Here is a 22,267-nt window from a genome sequence, read left to right as displayed (position 1 = left end):
CTAAGGTCCCATGACTAGTCATGACAAAGGTAGTCTTCCCAGCCTCTCCATCCTTCCCTGCTCTTCACGGACCTTCTGTGCCATACGGCTGTGGCCACAAGCCTCCACAAGCTTAGTAGCTGGAAACGACATAAATTTATTACCTTAAGTTCTGGAGGTCAGAAGTTCAAGACCAGTTTTGAAGTGTGGGCAGGCTGTTTTTCTCTCTGTGGTCTCTAGGAGAGGATCCATTTTCTTGCTTGTTACAGTTTTTGCAAGTTGCCCACATTCCTTGGCTCGGAGCCCTTCCCGCACCTTCAGAGCCAGCAGCAGCCGGTCAAGTCCTTGTTGTGCGTCACTGTGGCCCTCGCTTTTGCCCCTACTCTTCCTTTGACGACCTTGTGATTACTTTGGGCTCTCCTAGATAATCCAGGAAAATCTCCCCATCCGGGGTCCGAGTGATTACCAACGCTTATTCCAGCTGCAACCTTAATGCTCCCTCAGCATTCACAGATGCTGGGGATTAGGATGCGGCCATCTTTGGTAGGGGCAGCATGATTTCTGTCTACCACACCCTCTTTCCCCCAGACTTCCCTCGGTACGTTCCTTTAGGAGGCAGTACCTCCTAACCTCATCAAACCTCTGGGGAGAGCATCACCCCTTAGGGCTCAAGCCACTCCCAGGAAGTGGCTGCTCTCCCATGCCCAGGGCTGCCTCTAATGTGACTTGCCCACGGTGGCAGGGGGCAGTGAAAGATGTCTGCTCATTATTCATTTGGCTACTCATTTACTCAATAAGCACTTAACAAATGCCCTCGGCGTGCCTGGGACTCTGCTCATAGAACCCTGCAGACGAGGATTTGCTGATGGCCTCCTCCTAAGGCACGAAGTTGAATTTTCGGTCTTGAGTAAGAAAACGGTGCATTCTTGTGGGCGCTGCTCTGCCGGGAGAAAAGAGGCGGATGAAGGAGGAAGGCGTGTGTGAAAGACTTGGGAGCCACTCGGTGCCCCCCATGTGGGTTTGAATAACACGCTTGAATAGGTGGTTGGAACAAACGTAGCGAAGCAATGGCAGGTTTTCCTGGTTCTTAGTCTTCCCGTTGGTGCTCTTTGCCATCCATAATTGAACCTTTTATCCAGTTAGTATAACTTGATGTCTAAGCTGGGATGCATTGTGTTAAGATTTCTGTAACTTGTGTGATACATTAGCCCTTTCAGGAGGAGAGTAATAACTAAAAATGGCTTCCGGCATACCTGGATGGGACGTGGTAATCAGTTTGAGGACCCCGAAACTCACTCCTATTTGCTGTGCTTTCCCTTGTTCTGGGGCTCATCATGAAGCCTTTCTCAAACTAGAGGAAATGTCTGATTTGCTTGTGAGTAACTCTGCTTTTCCCCACATTCTTTAGTCCCCCAAAATACCAGTGGTCCTTTCCCCCACTTTATTTAGCGCACCCATGAATTATGTTCTTCAAAAAAAAAAACAAAGCAAAGCAAAACAAAACAAAACACTGAATGCGTTTTCAAATACCAAGGAAATCAATCAGAAGAGGAATTTAAGGGGAGGGGAAAGAGAAGAGGGAGGTGGCGAATGAACGAGTACATCGGTATCTTTGACAAAATACACGGATGCGTACTAGCCTCTTAAGCTTTTGCGGCACGATTATTAATAAGGTATCTTCTGTAGTTACATTTCTTTACGTGGCCCTTTGCCCTGAGATTATGCCTTCTCTCTCCCCAGTGGCAGTCCATTCATATTTTTTTAGAAGAAGCATGAGTTCTTTAAGAACCTGATAAAAGCTATGAGCATGGAGGTTCCCATCATTTCAAAATGTACATGTACACATGACCACAAAAATTGCATACAATTATGAGGATTTATAAGCAACCCAAGGTCCTCCCTCGAGTCCAGCATTAAGAGCACCTGCTATAAACGTTATACTAGTATGACCTGCATAAATCAAGAGCCCCTCATGGCCCGGTCTTGTGTTGCGCTCAAAGAAACCCGTTCCGCAACCAAAAGAAATTTAAAATACGGGCATACCTTGTTTTATGGGACTTGGCTTTAGCGTGTCATAGATACTGTGTTATTTACAAATTTAAGATTTCTGGCAATGCTGGGTCAAGCAAATTTATCAGCACTGGTTGTTTGTTTGTTTGTTTGTTTCCCAGTGAAATTTCCTCACTTCGCGTCTCTGTGTCACATTTTGGTAATTGTCACAATATCTTCAACTTTTTCATTATTATTATATTTATTGTGGTGATCTGTGCTCAGTGGTTAGGACTCACTGAAAGCTCAGACCAATAAAATGTGTTTAAATTAAGGTATGTACATTTTTAAAGACATGATGCTATTGCATAATTAACTGACTACAGTATGGTATAAACGTAACTTTCATACGCGTGGAAAACCAAAAAAAGTCATTTGACTTGCTTTATTGTGATACTCGTTTTATTGCGGCTTTATTTTTAGAGCCTGTGGCCTTAGCCACCACACAACACAGCCCATCTAAAAACAGATATAGGGGCACCTGGGTGGCTCAGTCAGTTGAGCATCCAACTCTTGATCTTGGCTCAGGTCATGATCTCACGGTTCAGGAGATCAAGCCCCATGTGGGGCTGTCAGCGCAGATCCTGCTTGTGATTCACTCTCTCCCTCTCTGCCCCTCCCCCACTTGCACTTGTTCTCTCTCTCAAAATAAATAAATAAACATTAGAAAAATAACAACAGGGCGCCTGGGTGGTTCAGTCGGTTAGGTGTCCGACTTCGGCTCAGGTCATGATTCAGCGGTTCATGAGTTCGAGCCCCGCATCGGGCTCTGTGCTGATAGCTCGGAGCCTGGAGCCTGCTTCGGATTCTATGTCTCCCTCCCCTGCTCATTCTCTCTTTCTGTCTCTCTCTGTCTCTCTCTCTTTCTGTCTTTCTCTCTCTCTCTCTCTCTCTCTCTCTGTCTCTGTCTGTCTGTCTCTCTCTCTTTCTCAAAAATAAGTAAACATCAAACAAAAACCTTTTCTTAATAAAATAGATGGTCAATTTTGACACTTTTCTTTAATGTTTTTATTCTATTTATGTAACTCAAGAAATATAGACACTTACATTTGTCTGTTTTTAATGTGGCTGGTAAGCTGATTCTAAAAACATTTTAGAAAAAGCTGGTACACCTCAAAGACGTTGGCCAGTGCACTGTCACAGATTTAAACATACAGCCTTCTAGGATAGGTACTTTGAAAAAGAAATAATCATTGTACAGTAATCAAGTACATCCCGTGTGTTGCTTTGTAGTTTATTTCCACGATGAAATCATGCTCTATCGCTCATCCTGTCCCTGGTCCTGTAATTTTCCCCCCATATCTGTGCTTTATAATTTCTGGATTTTTAACGAGGCGATTATGATCTTGGACCTTGGAGTCAGACAGATTTAGGTTCAAAGCTGGGTGCCTGGTGTGCTCTGAGTGAGCTAGACTTGATGCTCGGAGCCCCAGGGCCTGTGTGTGAATGGTGACATCTGAACCTACCCCACAGCGGTTGTCGTTGGGACGAAAGGAGACAACACAGTAGAAAACGTTTACTGCAGATGACAGGACAAAGCAAGTTCTGAGTAGGTTTTACTACACAGGGATGGCAAGAGGAAGAAGGGAAGGACTGGGGTCATTTCTTACTAGCTTAGCTCGTGCGTCCCTTGTTTTTTTTCCTTGACTCCCTCTCTTCGTGGCCACATGCTGTCCTCCTTTTTCACTTCTCTTACTTTCTTTTCTGTTTCTCTCTTCTCTGCACTCTCCACTTCAGTTACGCAAATAGCTATGGACAGGCATGTTTCTGAAGGACTGAGTCAATGCCAGGGGCTGTGACGGTCACACCATAAGGACTGTTGAATGACATCAGAGCAAGGTGAGACCAAAGAGGTGGATGTCTGTGGATGCAAGGAACTCTTTGTCAATTAGTTGTTCGGTTTTTTTTTTCAGTTTATGGATTTTTCAGCTTCTTGCCATTTGTTCCCAGACGAACTTGCACATTTTTTAGAGTTTGGTCGTTTAGCACACTTATGCCATGAGTCAACATTTCCTGGAGTGAAATTACGGCCACAAGAGCTCTCTTGCCGAGGTGCCGTAAGTTTACGGTAACATACGGAGAGCCCAAACAGGCCCTCCGGGATCAGTGGACTATGGCATGACCCAATCCGTCAACAGCTAGTCATGTAACAGGTGTCAGTCCTAAGCATTCCATTGAGTCATCTCCCACCTCTTTGTCACTGGCCCCTAACTAATGAGTTGCTTCAGTTTATTATGAGGTAGCTGCATATAGGTGAGATCATTGGCTGAGAAATTCTGGTCACTGAATTAGGGATGTACAGTCACAGTTTAATTGAAGTTTATATGAGCAGAGATTTCCCCTCTTCACAAAATTCCATATTCTGTGAGCTATTAAATGTTTTAACGCATGCATTTAATTAAATCATTTTTTCTTAAGTACTCATGAGACTAATCCTGCCTGTATTCAGTGTGACGCTTTTTCAGAAGAACTAATTATTTTGAGCATCGTTGCTTTATAGAAAGCTTTTTAAAGCAGTCCGTGTCATTTCTCCTGGACAAATGCTGCATATATTCATCTGCAGTCAGTATTACTACTTAAAACTTGATGGCGGATGTTATTTATGGGTGTGGATACCCTGAGAGAAATAGACCCTATTCCAGCACATTGCCATAAAGGGTAAGTCTCCTTGGTCTTTAGGATAGACATCAGTATTATGCTATACAAACAGCAAACAAAAGTTTTGCTGACATACGCTATTTATATCCACATTAGAAACTAATGATGTACATTTGGGGTGCCTGGGTGGCTCAGTTGGTTAGGCGTCTGACTTCAGCTCAGGTCGTGATCTCAAGTCCGTGAGTTCAGGCCCCGCATTGGGCTCTGTGCTGACAGCTCAGAGCCTGGAGCCTGCTTCGGATTCTGTGTCTCCCTCTCTCTCTACCCCACCCCTGCTCTCTGTCTCAAAAATAAATAAAAACATTAAAAAAAATTTTTTAGGGGCGCCTGGGTGGCTCAGTCGGTTGAGCGTCCGACTTCAGCTCAGGTCACGATCTTGTGGTTCAGGAGTTCGAGCCCTGCGTCGGGCTCTGGGCTGACGGCTCAGAGCCTGGAGCCCGCTTCGGATTCTGTGTCTCCCTCTCTCCCTGCCCCTCCCCCGCTCATGCTCTGTCTCTCTCTCCCTCTCTGTCAAAAATAAATAAAACATTAAAAAAAAAATTAAAAAAAATTTTTTAAAGAAATTAATGATGTACATTCATGTTTCCATTTCACACACATATATTGAGCTCCTACTCTAAATCAGACATCATACAGCTTTCTGAAGACTCAAAGACAGCTCCCTTCCTTCAAGGAGCTTCCTATATAATCAGGAAAACTGACTAAGAATCAGATAACCATGATATAGCACAATTTGCTGAAAGAAAGGTGTGTATAATATTGTCTTGAATGCAGAGCAGTTTGAGGTGAGAGTGGTAATTCGTAGTTTCCTAAGAGAAGATGTGTCTTGAGCTGACTCCTACAAAATGAAGTCAAACAGGCAAAGGGAATGACGTTAGCATGATATTCTAGCAAGACATGTACTTTCCCAGAGGCAGGAGAGTGAAAGGTGCACTCTTTGTTTGTACCTTGGTCTTTGCCATCATCTTTTATAGCATTTTTAGAAACATGACGGTGCACATCATCATTTTATTACACTATGTGTGTGTGTGTGTGTGTGTGTGTGTGTATTCATTATATATTCTATATATATTCGTTCTCTCTGTGTGTGTCTCAAAAAAGTCGTTTATTCATCCCCTACCCCACTCTGTGTAGCTCATCGCGCTTTGTACTTAACTCGCTCAGTCTCCATCCACCCTGTGGAGGGTCTGCTTCTCCATTGCACAGACGACGTGGGGAAATAGAGGCTCAGTCTCTCGTGTGAGGCTCTTCCCCTGGGAAGTGGCCAAACTGGGATTCAAACACAGGCATTCAGACACCTCCCTCGACTGCCAGTAATTGCTTGAGCTCTGGCTTTCCCCCAATTATGACACATTCTTCTGTCATCGTTCTTTCGCTGCTGTCAGCTACAAATAATAGTTAACATTTTTGCTCTGGTTTTAGAAAACACTTTTATACTTCTTTTCATTTGATCCTCATGACAATTCTGACAGATCAGGAAGTAAATATTACTCTCTTTGCTTTAAATGAAGAAACTGAGGCTCGTGGCGCATGGTTTTGCCTAACGTGATGCCACTAAGAAGTCGAAAAATAGGAACTGGAACATCTCATTTTAGATTCGAAAACCCATGACTCGCACTGTGTGCAGAAAGGAACTAAACATGGATCATAGACCATAAAACCTTAAACTATAAAACTTCTAGATGAAAACATAGGAGGAAATCTTTATGATCTTGGTTTTGGCAGGCATTTCTTCAATGAGACACAAAAAGCAGAAACCATAAAATAATAAATTGATAAATTGGGTTTGATGAAAATTTAAAACAATGTCTTTGAAAGACACTGTTAAGAAAATGAAGTGACAAGACACAGCCTTGGAGAAAAAACATACATGTGATAAAAGACTAGTATCCAGAATATATGAAGAACTGTCACAAATCAGTAATAAGAAAACAAATGACCCAGTTATTTAAAAATGGACAAAAGATTTGAAAGAGCACTTCACTAAAGAACACTGTGTGTTCATAGATTGGGAGACTACTTATTTTTTTAAGTAAACTCTATGTCCCTCGTGGGGCTCAAACTCATGATCTCAAGATCAAGGGTCGCATGCTCTATCAATTGAGCCAGCCAGGTGCCCCAGGAGACTTAATATTTTTAAGATGGCAATATTACCCAAAGTGATCTACAGATTTATTGTAATTGCTATCAAACTCCCACTGGCTTTTTCAGAAATACCCCAAAATTTGTATGGAGTTGCAAGTGACCCCAAATAGCCAAAACAATCTCAAAAAAAGAAAGCTAGAAGACTCATACCTTCTGATTCCCAAACTTACTACGAAGCTACCCTAATCCAAACAATGTGGTAATGGCATAAGAATAGACATATAGATTAATGGAATAGAACCACGACTCTGGAAATGAATGCACACCTATGATCAATTGATTTCTGATAAGTTTCCAAAAACATTCAATGGAAAACAACAGTCTACCCTGTGGTGGGACAACTGGATATCCACATACAAAAGAACGAAGCTGGACCCTGAACTCACACCGCACGCAAAAATTCACCCAAGTGGATTAAAAACCTAACTGTACAAGCTAAAACCATAAAAATCTTAGAAGAAAACGTAAGGGTAAATATTCACCCTTGGCAATGGTTTCTTAGACATAACGTCAAAAGCATAAGCAAGAGAGAAAGTAAATAACATGGACTTCATCAAAATGTCACAACTTGTGTGCATCCAAGAATTATCAAGAAAGCAAAAAGATAACCCATAGAATGGGAGAAAATATTTGTGAATCATTTATATGATAAGGGTCTACAATCCAGGATGCATAAAGAACTCTTATAAAAACTCAACTGCAAACCATCAAGCAATCAATTTTAAAATGGGTCAAGGACTTGAGTAGACATTTCTCCAAAGAAGAGATACAAATGGTCAGCCAGCCCATGAAAAGATGCCCAATGTCCTTAGTCATTAGGGAAATGCACGTTAAAACTGTAATGAGATACCATTCCCACCCACTAGGATGACTGTAATTTGAAAAAAAGGAAAGAAAAAGGAAAAGAACAAATGCTGGTAAGGATGTGGATAAACTGGAATGCTCCTGCCTTCCTGGCTAGAATATAAAATGGTTTGGACACTAGAACACGGTTTGGCAGTCCCTCAATAAATTGTACGTAGAATTGCAATATGACCAAACTATTTTCCTCCCGTATACCCAAAAGAATTGAAAACGTGTGTTCGAACAAAACCGTATGCACAAACAACTTATAGCACTGTTCACGGTAACTAAAGATGGAGACAGCACGGATATCCATCACGGACATGAATGAATAAACAAAATATGGCATGTCCGTAAGATGGACTATTATTCACCATGAAAAGCAATGAATATACCTCAATTAAAAAAATCACTTGTTAGGTGGGAACTATGTCTTCAACATATTTCTAAGAAGAAGACCTATGGGAAATTATACCGAAATATACATATTAAACATTTGAAGGACAAAAAAAGGCAATGAGACACTGATAGACGCTACAACGTGGATGAATGTTGAAACCATCATGCTAAGTGAAAGAAACCAGCAGACACAAAGGCTACATCTTGGATGATTCCATTTATATGAAATGTCTCGAATAGGCAAACCCATAGAGACAGAAAGCAGATAAGTGTTTGCCAGTGGCTATTATGGATAGTCACAAAAAAGAAGAGATTGGATGGCAAGTAAGCACACAAAAAAATGCTGAACATCATCAGTCGTCAGGGAAATGTAAATTAAAACCCCCGTGAGATGCCATGGAACACCTAGTAGAGTGGCTCAAATCAGAAACTCTGAAAGTACCGAGCACTGGCAAGGATGTCAGTGGAATCCTCACGTGTCACTGCGGGAATGTGGAATGGCCCCAACCCCTTTGGAAAAGAGTTTCACAGTTTCCTACAAGTTAAATATACACTTACCATCTGACCCAAGGACCCCACCCTTCAGGATTTATCCAAGAGAAATGAAGGCATGCATCCACATAAAAACTTATTTGCAAATGCTCATAGCAGCTTTATTAATAATTGCCAAAAAAACCCACAAAAAACCCTGGAAATAACCCAAGTATTAACCACCTGGTGAATGGGCAAAAGGTTGCACATCCGTAAATGAAAAAATACTCGGTAATAAAATGAAGCAAGCTACTACTAGCTACAATAGCATGAGTGAATCTCAGAAGCATTATCTTAGCAAAAGAAGCCATGCTCAAAGGCTGTCTATTGTATCATTCTACCTGCATGGCTTCCTGGAATAGGCAAAACTGTAGGGACAGAAAACTGATCAATGGTTGCCAGGGGCTATGATTGGGAGAAGGGAATGAACTACAAAGGGGCACAAGGGAAATGTGGGGGGCGGGAGGGGGGGCGGGTGACAGAAATGTTCTTTATATTATATTTGTGGTAGTTAACACGACTGTGTATACTGTTGAAATTTATAGAACGGTGAGCATAAAAAGGGTGAATTTCACTGCATATAAATCACACCCAATTAAGCTGGTTTTTAAAACCCCTTGTTTTTTTATCCTCCATTATTGTCTCTCTGAGGAGCACAAGTGTTGATTCTTTTAATTTCACAGTATTAACAGTAGAAAGGAGGTTGTTTCTGGATCCGAAGATCAAAATGGCGGCAATCTTTTGGCCAAAATTCTCGCAGTGCAAACAAAAAGCTGTTGGGTCCGTTCAGCACGAGTGAGGATCAGAAAGAAATAATGGCCATTCTTCTGGGTCCTCAGGAAGAGGACGGGAAATGGAGTGGGAGAAGGGACAAGGGTTGAACTGGTGGGGAATTGAACAGCTGTGAAACGGGGGAGAAGTAGTGATTAGGCTCACTTGAGTAGGAAGGATGATTTTAGATTTATGTCCAGACGCACAAATCGAAAGCATGTTTGGCCCTCTGCATCCTAGGACCCCAAGCAATCGGATCCTTTGAGACACTGTGGTGCAACATTTATATTTAGGCAAAGACAAAAGGATCCCCATCTGGTAGGTCACCTCATGGCTAGCAAGTGGTGTCTGTGCCCTCAGCCCCCTCCGCAGGCTCGGTAGCTGCTAGGAGCATGACACATGTTTGAAGAGTTAATGCATGCACGTGCGAAAACTTGCTGAAGGGCAGGACAATTTTCTATTAAATTAAAAACTCTAAAGGGGACTGTAATGCGACTGTTGTTTCGTCTGTTATTGCTGCAACGGCACTAGAGAAAACAGTATCTCGTTCTTTATTGTGTACTTGTGAACAACTCCTCATCGAAACAGACCGCTCCGGTGATTCCTGGGCTTTGAAAGGTAGAATAGATCTAAACGGATTTAATGTGGACTTCAGGAATTGAATATACAATTTCAGCAAAGCGCGTCCTTCGCAGTTGAAGCCCCCACTAAAGCCGCCGCGTGGATCATATAATTGATTTGTGGCACTTTCTGCCTGCATCTACCCCATGGTTTATTAAAATAGAATAGACAAATACCAATAAAGTGAAAAGCTCCACTGAGAATTGGCCAAACCACATCACTTTCTTCCCATACAGGGTTATTCCAACCAATAGTCATTTTACAGCGGCTCTCTGTGGTACCAGATACGCAGCCCCGCAGCCAGGAGCCCACAACACAAGCAAACTTTCCCCTAAAGCACGACAAAGAAACGGGCTTATGAAATCACCATTAAATATAATAGAACACCGGAGAGACGAATAGAACAGGAGCAAGATGAGATAATGATCATAACACGTAAGAACCAATTAGAAATGTGCCATCTCTGCGGGAAAGCACCCGCGTGTTGATAAAGCTCTTTACGAATATTAAGTACTGTAACTAAGATAATATAGGACTGAGAGCCTCAAAAATCAGGGGCCAAAAGGAGTGCAATCTTTTTTAAGGAAATCTATCTAAAAATAGACTAAGCGGGATAATCGGCACTCCAATTTATCATGATTATCCCAGTTCTCAGTATCACTTATCTTCAATAATATGCAACGTATGGTTAAGAAATAACCCATATCATCACTTTTCTTAATAATACAGCAAATATATTCCATATGTGTATGATTTCTGGCCGCACCACAAAAATCTGAGCACAGAGAGTTGCCTGTTCTATGAGAGAATTTTTTTTTAATATAGACATAGATTGGCTAGGTCGCCCAGAAAAATTGGTTTCTTTTCTCCCTGACACCTATAGCTTTCTAGAATGTATTCACTGTGTCCCAGGAAAGAAAATTGTATAAAGGATTATTTAGTAACTGTGTCTGCACAGGCTCACCGCAGCTTTGACATTAAACTGGAAATATCATGGACCATGTCACTAGGGTCTCCATTTCTAAAAATAAAGGCAGGGGTACCCGAGTGGCTCAGCTGGTTAAGCGTCCAACTCTTTGGCTCAGGTTGTGGGATCGAGCCCCGTGTTGGGCTCCTCGCTGATGTAGATCCTGCTTAAGATTCTCTGTCACCCTCTTCCCTCTCGCCTGCTCATGCTCTCTCGCTCTCTCTCTCTCTCTCCCCCTCTCTCTCCGTCAAAATAAATAAACATTAAAAAAAGTAAAGACAAACATCTGTAGATCCTATCACACACATATGCATATTCATACGTACACGCTCATCTAGTGATATCTTACACACTTCCCAGGGTGTCGTTAACGGTAGATAGCATTTTATAAGGTGAGGCTGAATTGTCTGGGTGGGAAGCCATCTTGATTCGCTCTTTGTTTTTTTTTTTTTTTTTTTTTTTTTTTTTTTTTTAATTTTTTTTTTTTCAACGTTTATTTATTTTTGGGACAGAGAGAGACAGAGCATGAATGGGGGAGGGGCAGAGAGAGAGGGAGACACAGAATCGGAAACAGGCTCCAGGCTCCGAGCCATCAGCCCAGAGCCTGACGCGGGGCTCGAACTCACGGACCGCGAGATCGTGACCTGGCTGAAGTCGGACGCTTAACCGACTGCGCCACCCAGGCGCCCCTATTCGCTCTTTGAAGTTCAGGCTGATTCAGATATTCTTGGTGACTTTGCCTGGTACCTACAAAAGGTGAGCCGGACAGAAGCAGAGAATTCCGCTTTCGGGCCATCAGAACAAGGAGTCTGGGGCCCAAAGGGCTGTCTCCTGGACAGTTCAAGTGCTAAAGAACTAAATGACAACTGGCAGGTGTTAAGTGTTATAGAAGAGAAGGAAGTAAATAGCATGATAACTCAGAAGGTAAAGGAAAATTTAGAGACTGCAAAACCAAAGGAAATTATTTTCATAGAGAGAGAGAAAAAAAGTTCCTCCGTGCTTAAAGACCTTTTGAATTCTGAGACTTTAAAACCTTCGTAAGTTCTAATTAGTTTTTTTGTTGGCCCACATGCACACGTCCTTTGAGCAAACATTTATTCAACAGCAGCCACGTTCAGCGGGGTCAGAGATGCTGGGAATACAAAAATGAATAAAACAACCTTGGTAGCTCGCGGTTTCTGAGGACACACAAGGCTTTTCAGTAGCAAATATCTCTTACCAAACTGCATTTTGGTGAGTTAAGTGTAGAGGAATCGGCAACATTTTATTGTATTTCCATTAGTCCCCAGGGGGACTTTTATAAAATAAAAGCATAGAAACATTACATTTTTAATTTAGCCAATGGAACACATTTTTTTTTACTCAAGAAAAAACCAGTGCTCGGGGGTTGATAATATTTTTCACAACCGACCCAACAATGAGGTCTCCTCCTGCTCTGAGGCCCTGGGCTGGATCCTCATTTATAAATATGTAAACAGACGTTTCCACTAACATCAGCACAGTCCCTCGTCTCTCTTCATTTGTTTACATTTCTCCCTGTTTTTTGTAAACAGGCATATGATAGATGCTTAAAATCAGTGCCTTGAGAATATGGTGGGAATGGGGAGATGTATACGTAGAATCAACACAAACAACATTTTCTCTCTAGGGTCATAGAGTGTGGAGGCAGACATTTATTCTACGTTTGATTAAGTCTTTCCCCATCCCTATTTTTCTCTGCAGCCCTGTGTTTACTACCCGAGCGTTCAGCCACAGGTGAACAGAGGAAGAACGTGTTACCCTAGATTCTAGTTCTGTTTAGATTAATATTTGGCTGCAGGAGGGGCTTCGCAAGTTTCTGGGAAATGAGTCATACACGAGATTTTATTCCATTTTTTAAAAATTGCTCATCCACTCACCAAGTCCAAACCAAAGGTTATGCAGTGTTACCTGAGATTCCTGGTGGTTTTCCAAAGCCTCCCCTCTGCCCTTTCCCCTCGCTCACCCCGGCTTTATGCAAAACCGTCCAAGCGTTTTTATTTCATGGACCGGTAAAATCCCTCTTGGGATGTCTTGGGAAGCAGTATAATATTGCTATCTTTGCGTTCTGCCCTTAAGAATTTGAGAAGCACAAACACAGCCTCCAGAATTTAATGGAAGGGATAACCAAAAGAAAAAAAAAATAGTAAAGATGTAACCTCATACCCGATTTATAAATAGAATACATTCGGCTCCGTGAAAAAGCTCGTAATTCTCCTTATTTTTTCTCTTCTTGCCATAGATTGACTTTTGGGAACCGCTACCTTTGAGCTTTGCATCGGGGCTATAAAAGAATAAGTTAAGCAAATATTCCATTTCTGCTGTTTATGTACCATGGCATGGGTTCAGGTTTACGCTGGCGGCCGAGGAGAGGAAGTGAGGAAATGTATGAATCAGCCCCACTGCATCTCAGCCTTCCTTGCCGTTCTTATTGCCAGTGTGGTCAGTACCCCCCACACACAATGGTCTGGGGAAATGCCCGCAAAAGGAGATGTTCACTCAGAGTTTGCCCCAACCAAGTTAGTGTGCATCCAGGAGACAATCAGGTTTCCCTGGACTCCGGGGACAATCGGAGGAAAGAGACACCCTCAGACACTGAAATTGATAGAAATCAATTTAAATATTCAGTGTGGCTATCGAAAGTGCAAGCGATGCCTCAGACATCTCCATTTGTCCAGACCCAGGCGTCCCACGTCCAATGAACGTGACCCTCCGGAACGTAACGTAACACAAGAGAGTCATAAAATTGCTCAGTCTTTTGTAGCACCTGGGTTTTTTTTTTTTTTAATGTGAATTATTTCAAATGCAATTGAGAAATAGGAAATTAGGGTCATAGGGGGATCGTATTGGTGTCGTACGTGTTTATGTTTTCAAGTGACCGGGGTAAGTTTTCTCACAAGCAGAGACGAAGCTTCGGCAAATAGGAAAATCTAAGAAAAAAAAAACTTGAAAAATCTCCGGAGGTGCCTTTCTTTAGGGCAAACGGTGGTTGTCACAGTGGCCTTGACAACTGTTGGGGTTCCTGCCACGCTCAACTCTCTGGGGAAATTGTTAAGTGCTAATGAAGAATTCACAAAGATGTCTCCCCTTTAGTGAGATGACGCCTTGATGAAGGCTCCCTCCTCGATATTTTAAATTTAGATCGAAATGGTCTCTTTTCGGAGCAACTGTCCCCCGGGACCCACATCTTGGAGGAGGAAGCAGAGTTCAGGCTGCAAAGGTGTCACCAGACGCAGAGGCTAGGAGAACACTCCTTGTGCTAGTCACTTTACTAGGATGGGTATTGTTTTTGTGAGTGCTTGGGTCAGGGTTCTCGCAGTTTTGGAAGATCTGTTCCAACTCTGCTTTTCCCACAAGCCCTGATACTTGTGACGCACAGATTTGCGGCATGCGGCTGTAGCCAAAATGCGTGCCTTGTATCTTCACCCGGCAGTCAAAGCCCCGGTGCGACCCGTGGAGGGATGACGGTGTGGAGGGAGGTTAAGAACCAAGGGCTGTAGATGATGATTAGAAGATTATTAGAAAACATTAGAATTGGGCCCCTGGCATCGTCCAGAGGAAATAGCTCCTGATGTGCTCCTAATTCTTGGCGTTGAAACATGTCTGGTTTAGACAAAGGCGATGCATCAGACTATCCTGGCTTAACGAGAAAAGAGAAAACAAACAAACAAACAAAAAACAGCGAAGAATATTTAATTCGCTTATGTCTAATTCCGTGTTTGCAGTCTTCTAACCCAGGATGGGTTTACAGGACTCCCCCTCCAGTGCCAACTCCGACGGACTGGTCGTGGCTGCCTGAAGCAATGAGGTGGGAAGGATGCTGTGGCCACTTCTGGGCTCAGCGGGAGAGAACGCCACAGTCAATTAGCGATGGCTGCCAGAAGGTGGCTGGCGGGGTCACGCCGATCATCTAGGACACGGTTGAGGAGATTTGCCCGCCCGGTCCTGGAATCGGTCCATTTACCTGTTCAAAGGAGCAAGTCGATTCTCTGCTCACCGGTCTGTCTCTGTCAGTTTCACTTGAGCCTGCGCCTTTTCTTGGGGTTTGGCATTGCTCTAAACCAGCAATGCTGAAGACCCCAGCGTCTGGACCCCGAGACGCCGTTACCAGGAAAGGCCCTGCTTAAAGAATCCTGTTTTTCATTATTGTTAGACTTGCCAGGCATTTACTCCCATTAAGTACTCACCAAACTTCTCCCCTTCCCTCATTTTGTATTTGCCATTATTTCACCCATTGTGAGATGCCACCAAGTCGGTATGCATCAGGACACATCAGGAGGTTGTTTTCACACGAACTTGGCGATTTCGGGTGGTGTAACGTGGGACCTCCCTCCACAGCAGCCCCTTGATAGTTTAACGAGCAGGTTACCTGAGGACCATTTGAGAAAAGCATACGAGTCGTGGTGGCTCTCACCCTCGGAAGACCTCTCCTTCCCACCGAAGAGAAAGTGCATGGTTCAGAACTTGCGAGACAGGTATCAGTGGCTCCCAGAAAATGCGAGCATGGGGGCGCCAGGGTGGCTCAGTCGGTTAAGCGTCCGACTTCGGCTCAGGTCATGATCTCGCAGTCCGTGAGTTCGAGCCCCGCGTCGGGCTCTGTGCTGACAGCTCGGAGCCTGGAGCCTGTTTCAGATGCTGCGTCTCCCTCGTTCTCTGAACCTCCCCCGTTCATGCTCTGTCTCTCTCTGTCTCAAAAATAAATGAACGTTAAAAAAAATAATAACAAATTAAAAAAATAAATAAATAAAACACTTTACTTAAAAAAAGAAACTGCGAGCATAAACAATTCGGTGGGTCACCCATGTAAGAAATGTCACGTCACCCATCACCCACGCTCTAGGAGGCGCAGGGGGCGGACGATGTGGGGAAGACCGTGGGTGTGGACAACTCTGAGTTAAAGAGCAGAGAGGTCACACTCTATATGTGAAGACGTTTTTGGAAAGGCCGAGCCTGTGTTCCCTTCTTATTTCCTTTCTATCTCGGCATAAGATCTACTCGTAGATAAGTCTAAAAGAGCCTTTCTGGTAAGTGTAAAGCTTGGTGTCATGTTGCCACCATTTTCCGTCTCACTGGTACGTAAAATATTGGTGCCTCATCCAATCGACGGTGCCTTAGATTCAATGAAAGGCGGTATAATTTGCATTCGTGACAAGTGAGGAAATGCAGTGTTAAGAGCCTGATTGTTTAAACGTTGTCTTCGTTTTCTTATCAGGTTGGTTGCACACCTAAGATTAGACTCTGTGAGACCTCAGTTCTTGCCCAGCTCCGCATGGATATCACTTAGTGCCGTATTTCAGAAAGGTGGGTTTTAAGCAACCAAATCTTGGGCTGGACAGTCGACTAGAATGAATCAACTTACAATACAGCCATGCTCTCGGCCAAACAGCAAGATCGTTCTGTTTGGGTAGATGTCTGACAGCCCGAGGACAGTCTTTTGCTATCAGCTTAGGTGTGGAAGGAAGAATGTGCATTGTCATGTGTGTACTGGAATTTTTTTTTTTTTTTTTTTTTTGCTAATTATCACCTTTGCTTTGTTGCTAATCGCCATTTTGAATTTTTCTTTATGTTTATTTATTTTGGGGAAACAGAGAGAGAGAGAGAGAGAGAGACAGAGCGTGAGCAGGAGAGTGGCAAAGAGAAAGGGAGACACAGAACCCAAAGCAGGCTCCAGGCTCTGAGTTGCCAGCATAGAGCCCGACGCGGGGCTCGAACCCGTGAACCATGAAATCATGACCTGAGCCGAAGTCAGATGCTTAACCGACTGACCCCCCACATGCCCCAGTAATCGCCATTTTGAAGTCGCCATTAGCCTTCTTGTCTCTGCCTCTCTTTTCATCTTTAATGAAAACACTTTTTGTGTATATCATTATAGCTAATAAGCATAGTACGAAGAAACAGGTTAAACTGTATAAAAGGGGACAACATTTAGCATTCCTGACCTACAGAATCAACAGCTTTGTGTGATTCCACTTAATACACGACACACAAGATGTTCACATAAAGCAGCTCACAGCCCGAGACGCGAGGAGAGGACAGCCCTTCATTCATCATTATTGAGAACATTCTAAATACAGTATCTCTTCCATTTGAGCTGCTCCCAGCCCTGTGGGAGCCTCTGAATAACACTTTTTGTGTAGATGGTTCCCTGCGAAGACCTTCATTTGATCAACTGTGTGTACAATATTGTCTTTTTTTAAAACTCAATAAACATTTATTGCACACTTAATAGGGGCTAGGCACCGTTCCCAGACTTGGATACAAGGATTAGTGCATCCCAAGCCCTGCTCTTAGAAGCGCGCAATCTAGAAGAGAGACAAGACCGGACGTAATTACAGTGCAAACTAACAAGTAACATCATAGATGAAAACAACACCCTGAAAAGATACTTAGCCTGCCTCTCAGGGCACGAAGACCTCAGAGCAGGCGACATTTGTGTTAGTTCTTTTGGGATGAGCAATTTTCTTGGCAGGGAAGAAAGGAACTGCAACGTCACTGCGTGGGATGGCTCGTTCAAAGTCACAGAAACATGACAAGGAAGGGCATTTCTGCAGAAGATCAGGGCGAATGTAGACAGGACACATGGCGAAGGTGAGAGGCAGGACAAGAGAGGAGGGAAGACATGGTCATGGAAGGACTTCCACGGGGAGCCAACGAGTTTCCGTTTTGTGCCGCAGGTGGAGAGAGGCGTAAAACACATTCGCAGGGGCTAAGACAGCTTAGAAATAAAACTCCTTTTTCTGCTTCGAATTTATATGTCTGGTCCAGTCATCACCGAAGCATATAGAAGCGTTGCGTTAGCGACCCAGAGCGTCAGCTGATACAGCAGGACTTTTTTCTGACCCTCCCTGACCCTCCAGACACAACCTGGATTTCCAAGGGGGCAGTTCAGCCCTGCCACCCGTCCGAAACATAGCCATTGAGCTGTGGTTCCTCACTGTGGCTGGAAGCGCAGTGACAGCCTGTGGCTTTGGCCACCGCGTGCCCCTCCAGCGAGGGGCCATCTACATCACTCAGGGGAAAGAACTTGCGAGCACACGCTTCGTGTTTCCGTACTTTCCCTGTTGGGTGATTGCAAAATGGACGGTCGCACCTCAACGCAGAGAGACTGATTTCCTCCAAACTGCAGACCGGCTCATGGGTGGCCGGGTCTTCCAGCCACGTGACCTGCCATCTGGCATTTGCCACTCAAAATGCCACTCATCAAATAGAATTCCATTATACATAGACACACACACGTATGTATATATGAATACATATGAAGGGGCTATTCCATTTATGTGAATTTTCTAGGTGCATTAAGCTAAGAGGCTGTCAAATCTTTTGTTTTGTTTTAAAAATTATACATACATACGTGCATGCGTTCCTTTGTATTACACACGTGTGCATACGTACACGTGTATATGGATGAGTTGTCCCATTTATGTGAGTTTTCCAGATGCGTAAAACTGTCAGTGACTATCACACATTTGTGTTTGTTTCGTTTAAATCGCGTCTTCGTGGAAATGTTTCTGAAAGTGTTAAAAAGATGAGTTCCAGAGTCTGCTTGCTCTATCCGAGTCTCTTTTTCCTCACCTCCTAGCTCTCTGTCCTGGGGCAGGTGACAATCTTCCCGAGCCTCAGTGTTCTCCTCTATAAAATGAGAATAGTCATAACCGCCCTGCAGGGTTGCTGCGTTCATGAAACGGGTGCACACGTAAAGCATTTGGCCTGCGGTGAACATTCGAGAAATGCTCACAAGTAACATCTTATGCATATTAGGACTGGTTCTTGGATACTGGGGCATCATCATGAGCATTAGTGAATGCAGGAAAACATAGCAGGCACCCTCGGGGCCTGTTAAGAGTCAAAAAATTCTTTGCCCCTCTACTCAATGGCACCAGATTGCCAAGCTTCTTCCCAGCCTCATCTGGTTTTTGAGTGTTCCTATAGCCTCCCTTGCTTTCAAACTATTTGTTACCACATTCTGAAGTCATTAATATATATATAAGAACCTAAAGGCTTTGTTCTTCCCTTAGTATTTCACCGACAAATCAAATCATCCAACCTGTTTAAATTCTGTCTAAAGTAGCAGTTTATAGGTTCTGGTTGAACGCCCAGGTCTGTTCTTCAGTGTCTGTCCTCTGTGCTGTCTCTTTGAGCCTCTCAAAGATCGTTTCAGCTGATTTCAAGATTCTCAGCTATGGAGAGACAAACAATGCATGATCTCACTTATATACGGAATCTAAAATAGTCAAACCCATAGAAACAGAGAGCAGAGCAGTGAATGCTAGGAGCCGTGGGAGAGAAAATGGGATGCTGGTCCAAGGTACGAAGTTTCACTTACACAGAGCAAGTCCATTCAGGGGAGCTAACGTACAGCAACACAACTGTAGTTAACAAGGCTGTATAGTATACTTGAAATTCACCAAGAGGATACATCATAAAGTGATTCACCAAAAGGAAGGCAGGGAGGGAGGGGGGGGGAGGAAGAAGGAAGAGAGGAAAGAAAAGAAAAGAAAAAAAGAAAGAAAGAAAGAAAGAGAGAGAGAGAGGAAAGAAGGAAGGTAAGAAGGAAGGAAGGAAGGAAGGAAGGAAGGAAAAGAAAAGGAAAGAAAAGAAGAAAGAGAGAGAGGAAGGAAAGAAGGAGGGAAGGGAGAAAAGAAAGAGAAAATGGAAACTATATGAGCTGATATGTTAACTTGATTATGACAACAATTTTACAATGTATACACGCATATCAAAACATCACGTTGTACACCTTAAATATATACAATTTTTATTTGTCAGTTATACCTCAATAAAGCAAGGAAAAAATGAAATCGCAATTGAACACAATAAGCTAAAACTACGGCATAATTTAAAACAAAGATTATCTACAACATGTATGAAAGGTGCTGCTCCTGTCAGATGGCCTCTAGAAAAGTGAGAGGGCACTCTTCAAAGTTTACATCGAATATGCGCAACACGGGACTTTAAACGTCCATATCTTTAGGGATTCAACAAAGGAATAGTTGTACCTAACTTCCTTTTTTTAAAGTATATTTATTTATCTTGGGGGATGGGGGCAGAGAGAGAGAAGGGGAGAGAGAGAACCCCAAGCGGGCTCCTCACTGTCAGTGCAGAGCCCAGTGCAGGGCTCGATCTCTCAAACTGGGAGCCGAAACCGAGAGTCGGTTGCTTAACTGACTGAACCACCCAGACGCCTTCCCAACCTCTTTTTTAAAGCAAAATATGGCCTGTAAATTAAAAAACCTCTGCAAAGTTTTTCCGGTTTTAAAAAGTTGTAAAAGCAGGTACTAACTCAACCTATCTAGAACCAAATCTCAGCCCCATAATCCAAATAGTATTTGGTATATTTCTTGATTATTTTTTGTTTTTGGTAATTTTTAAAATAGCAAATCTTCGTGGGCCTTAGTCTGTTCCTTTCCGTGAAAACGTGTAAGAGACCAGAACTGCCACGTTGTCGTCTGTGTGAATGGCATTCCCTGAAGTTGTGCCGGGAAGCAACCCCAAATGAGATTGCCTTTTTTTTTCATAGGGGAAGAGATTTTATTTATATATTTTTTGAGTAAACTCTAGCCCCGATGTGGGGCTTGAACTCACAATCCCGAGATTGAGCCACATCCTCTACCAACCGAGCCAGCCAGGCGCCCAGAGAGTGCCTTTATAATAAGTTTGTGTGATTTGCATTTTAGGGGCTTGGGGTGCTTTAGGGGCCAAATCATCTCAGTGTCCAAAACGACTGTGTTCACCCCCCACCACCCGGCTCACTCTCCCAGCTCTCAAAGCTTATTAGCAACACTCATCCCAAGTCTGAGAATATATATTTTTTTTCTCCAGGAAATAACCTCTATGCCCTTTTCACCATTTCAAGTGTTATAAACCTGGTTCTATAAAATAGAATAAATCCCAGACTTCAGCTAATTCTCTCCCTTTTGGCTTATTAGTAAGTCAGTTCTACATTTTTAATAGACCTGTGTTTATAAGTTTTATACATTTTAATTTTGAAACACTAAATGCCTCCTAACTTGCCTTTCAGCCGTGTCCCTTCCTCTGATTAGCCCTACCACACACACACACACACACACACACACACACACACACAGTGTGACCAACCCCACAGTTTCCTAAACACACATTGTTCTCTCTTGCCCATGGACTATGGGGTCTTTGCACATGCTACTCATTCTCTTTGGAAAGGCCTGTTTCCTACACTGGTAAACTCCTCTGCATCCGGCAGAACTCAAGTGAAATGACCCGTCACCTCCCCTTTGAAGGTTTCTTTATCCGGCTGTGCTGGGTTGGGCACCCTCCCACCCCAAGGTAGCACCCTCTTACTCACCCTGTCTTAGCCCTTAGACACTGTTATGTGCTAGCAGACCGTGCTGGGCTGGAAAGTCCTTCGGGATACAGTCCTTAAATCTCTGCTCTGTTTACCTTGTCTAGCACATAGCCGGGACCCAATAATAGGTAAATGATTTCACAAATATCATTCCCCCCCCTTATCAAAAAAATGCTGTACCTTCAACTAATTGAGCATATCGTGACCTACTATTTTTGAAGTTCAACACACTTGGGTTAAGTGTATCAACCACCTGAAAATGTCGACATTTGAGAAGGTCAGTGTAAATACTTGGGTGAGGGGAGGGGTTTAGGGGTCCTCATTTTGTGCGCCGTTGCTCCTTGAGATAGAGCGTGATTTCTGCAGGTAGAGAACTCCTCCCCGGGTGAGTGTTGACATCACGGCGTAATGGGGCAGAGAACGTCAATCGCAATCCTTTTGTCTGTTGTTGTTGTTTTTAACTTTTTTAGGTGATAAGTGCTCCTGCCAACTCTCATGGCCAATTGACTCTTCATCGGGAACCTTTCCTTGTGTGTGGAGGGGATGGGTTCACCCAGTCCAACTTCGACGGCTGTGTCTCTTCTGCCCTGTGTGTTCTAGAAGCTTTAAAGAACCAAATTTAGCCCCTGGATCTTTATTCTCTACCTGTGCTTGGGGTTTCTGGTTTCACAGTTCTCTGTGAGAGATTACTTTGTTTTCTATTTTGCTGAGAGAAATTACTGGAAAATTTTTCGTATGGAGTATAAAATCGATTTCGTAATTTTGATAGTTACAACGCAAGTTGCAATGAAGATTCTCTGTACAGTACACCTTTCACGGGGTTTCTGAATTGCCATGATTACTCCTTGTTAAAGAAAAATAAAAAATAATGTTTAAGAATAACAAATAACCCTCCCCCCCCCCAAAAAAAGTATGTCAAATCAAAATAATAGTTCATGTTCCAAAAGCTTGATTCTTTTGAGAAT

The 22,267-nt window shown here is 43.2% G+C and overlaps 1 protein-coding gene across 6 annotated transcripts in view; it reads left to right on the top strand.

The window, feature by feature from the left end:
- Positions 1-22,267, top strand: part of RNLS (renalase, FAD dependent amine oxidase) — a 298,200-nt gene that overhangs the window by 247,217 nt on the left and 28,716 nt on the right. For 2 of the 6 annotated variants that reach the window (XM_047088612.1, XM_047088610.1), the window contains exon 7: positions 21,773-22,204. The exons of the other annotated variants lie outside the window; for them this stretch is intronic. In XM_047088612.1, coding sequence (XP_046944568.1) covers positions 21,773-21,925 — 153 coding nt within the window. In that variant the 3' untranslated portion in view covers positions 21,926-22,204. Of the gene's footprint in view, positions 1-21,772; positions 22,205-22,267 lie in introns of those variants that run through there. 6 annotated transcript variants of the gene reach the window in all.

Source organism: Lynx rufus, unplaced genomic scaffold (assembly GCF_022079265.1).
Source record: "Lynx rufus isolate CCGP_SWC_20201006 ecotype Redwood Valley unplaced genomic scaffold, mLynRuf1.p SCAF_25, whole genome shotgun sequence".
Lineage (NCBI taxonomy): Eukaryota > Metazoa > Chordata > Mammalia > Carnivora > Felidae > Lynx > Lynx rufus.
The sequence above is the reverse complement of the archived record's forward strand: the minus strand, read 5'-3'. Positions and strand labels throughout refer to the sequence as shown.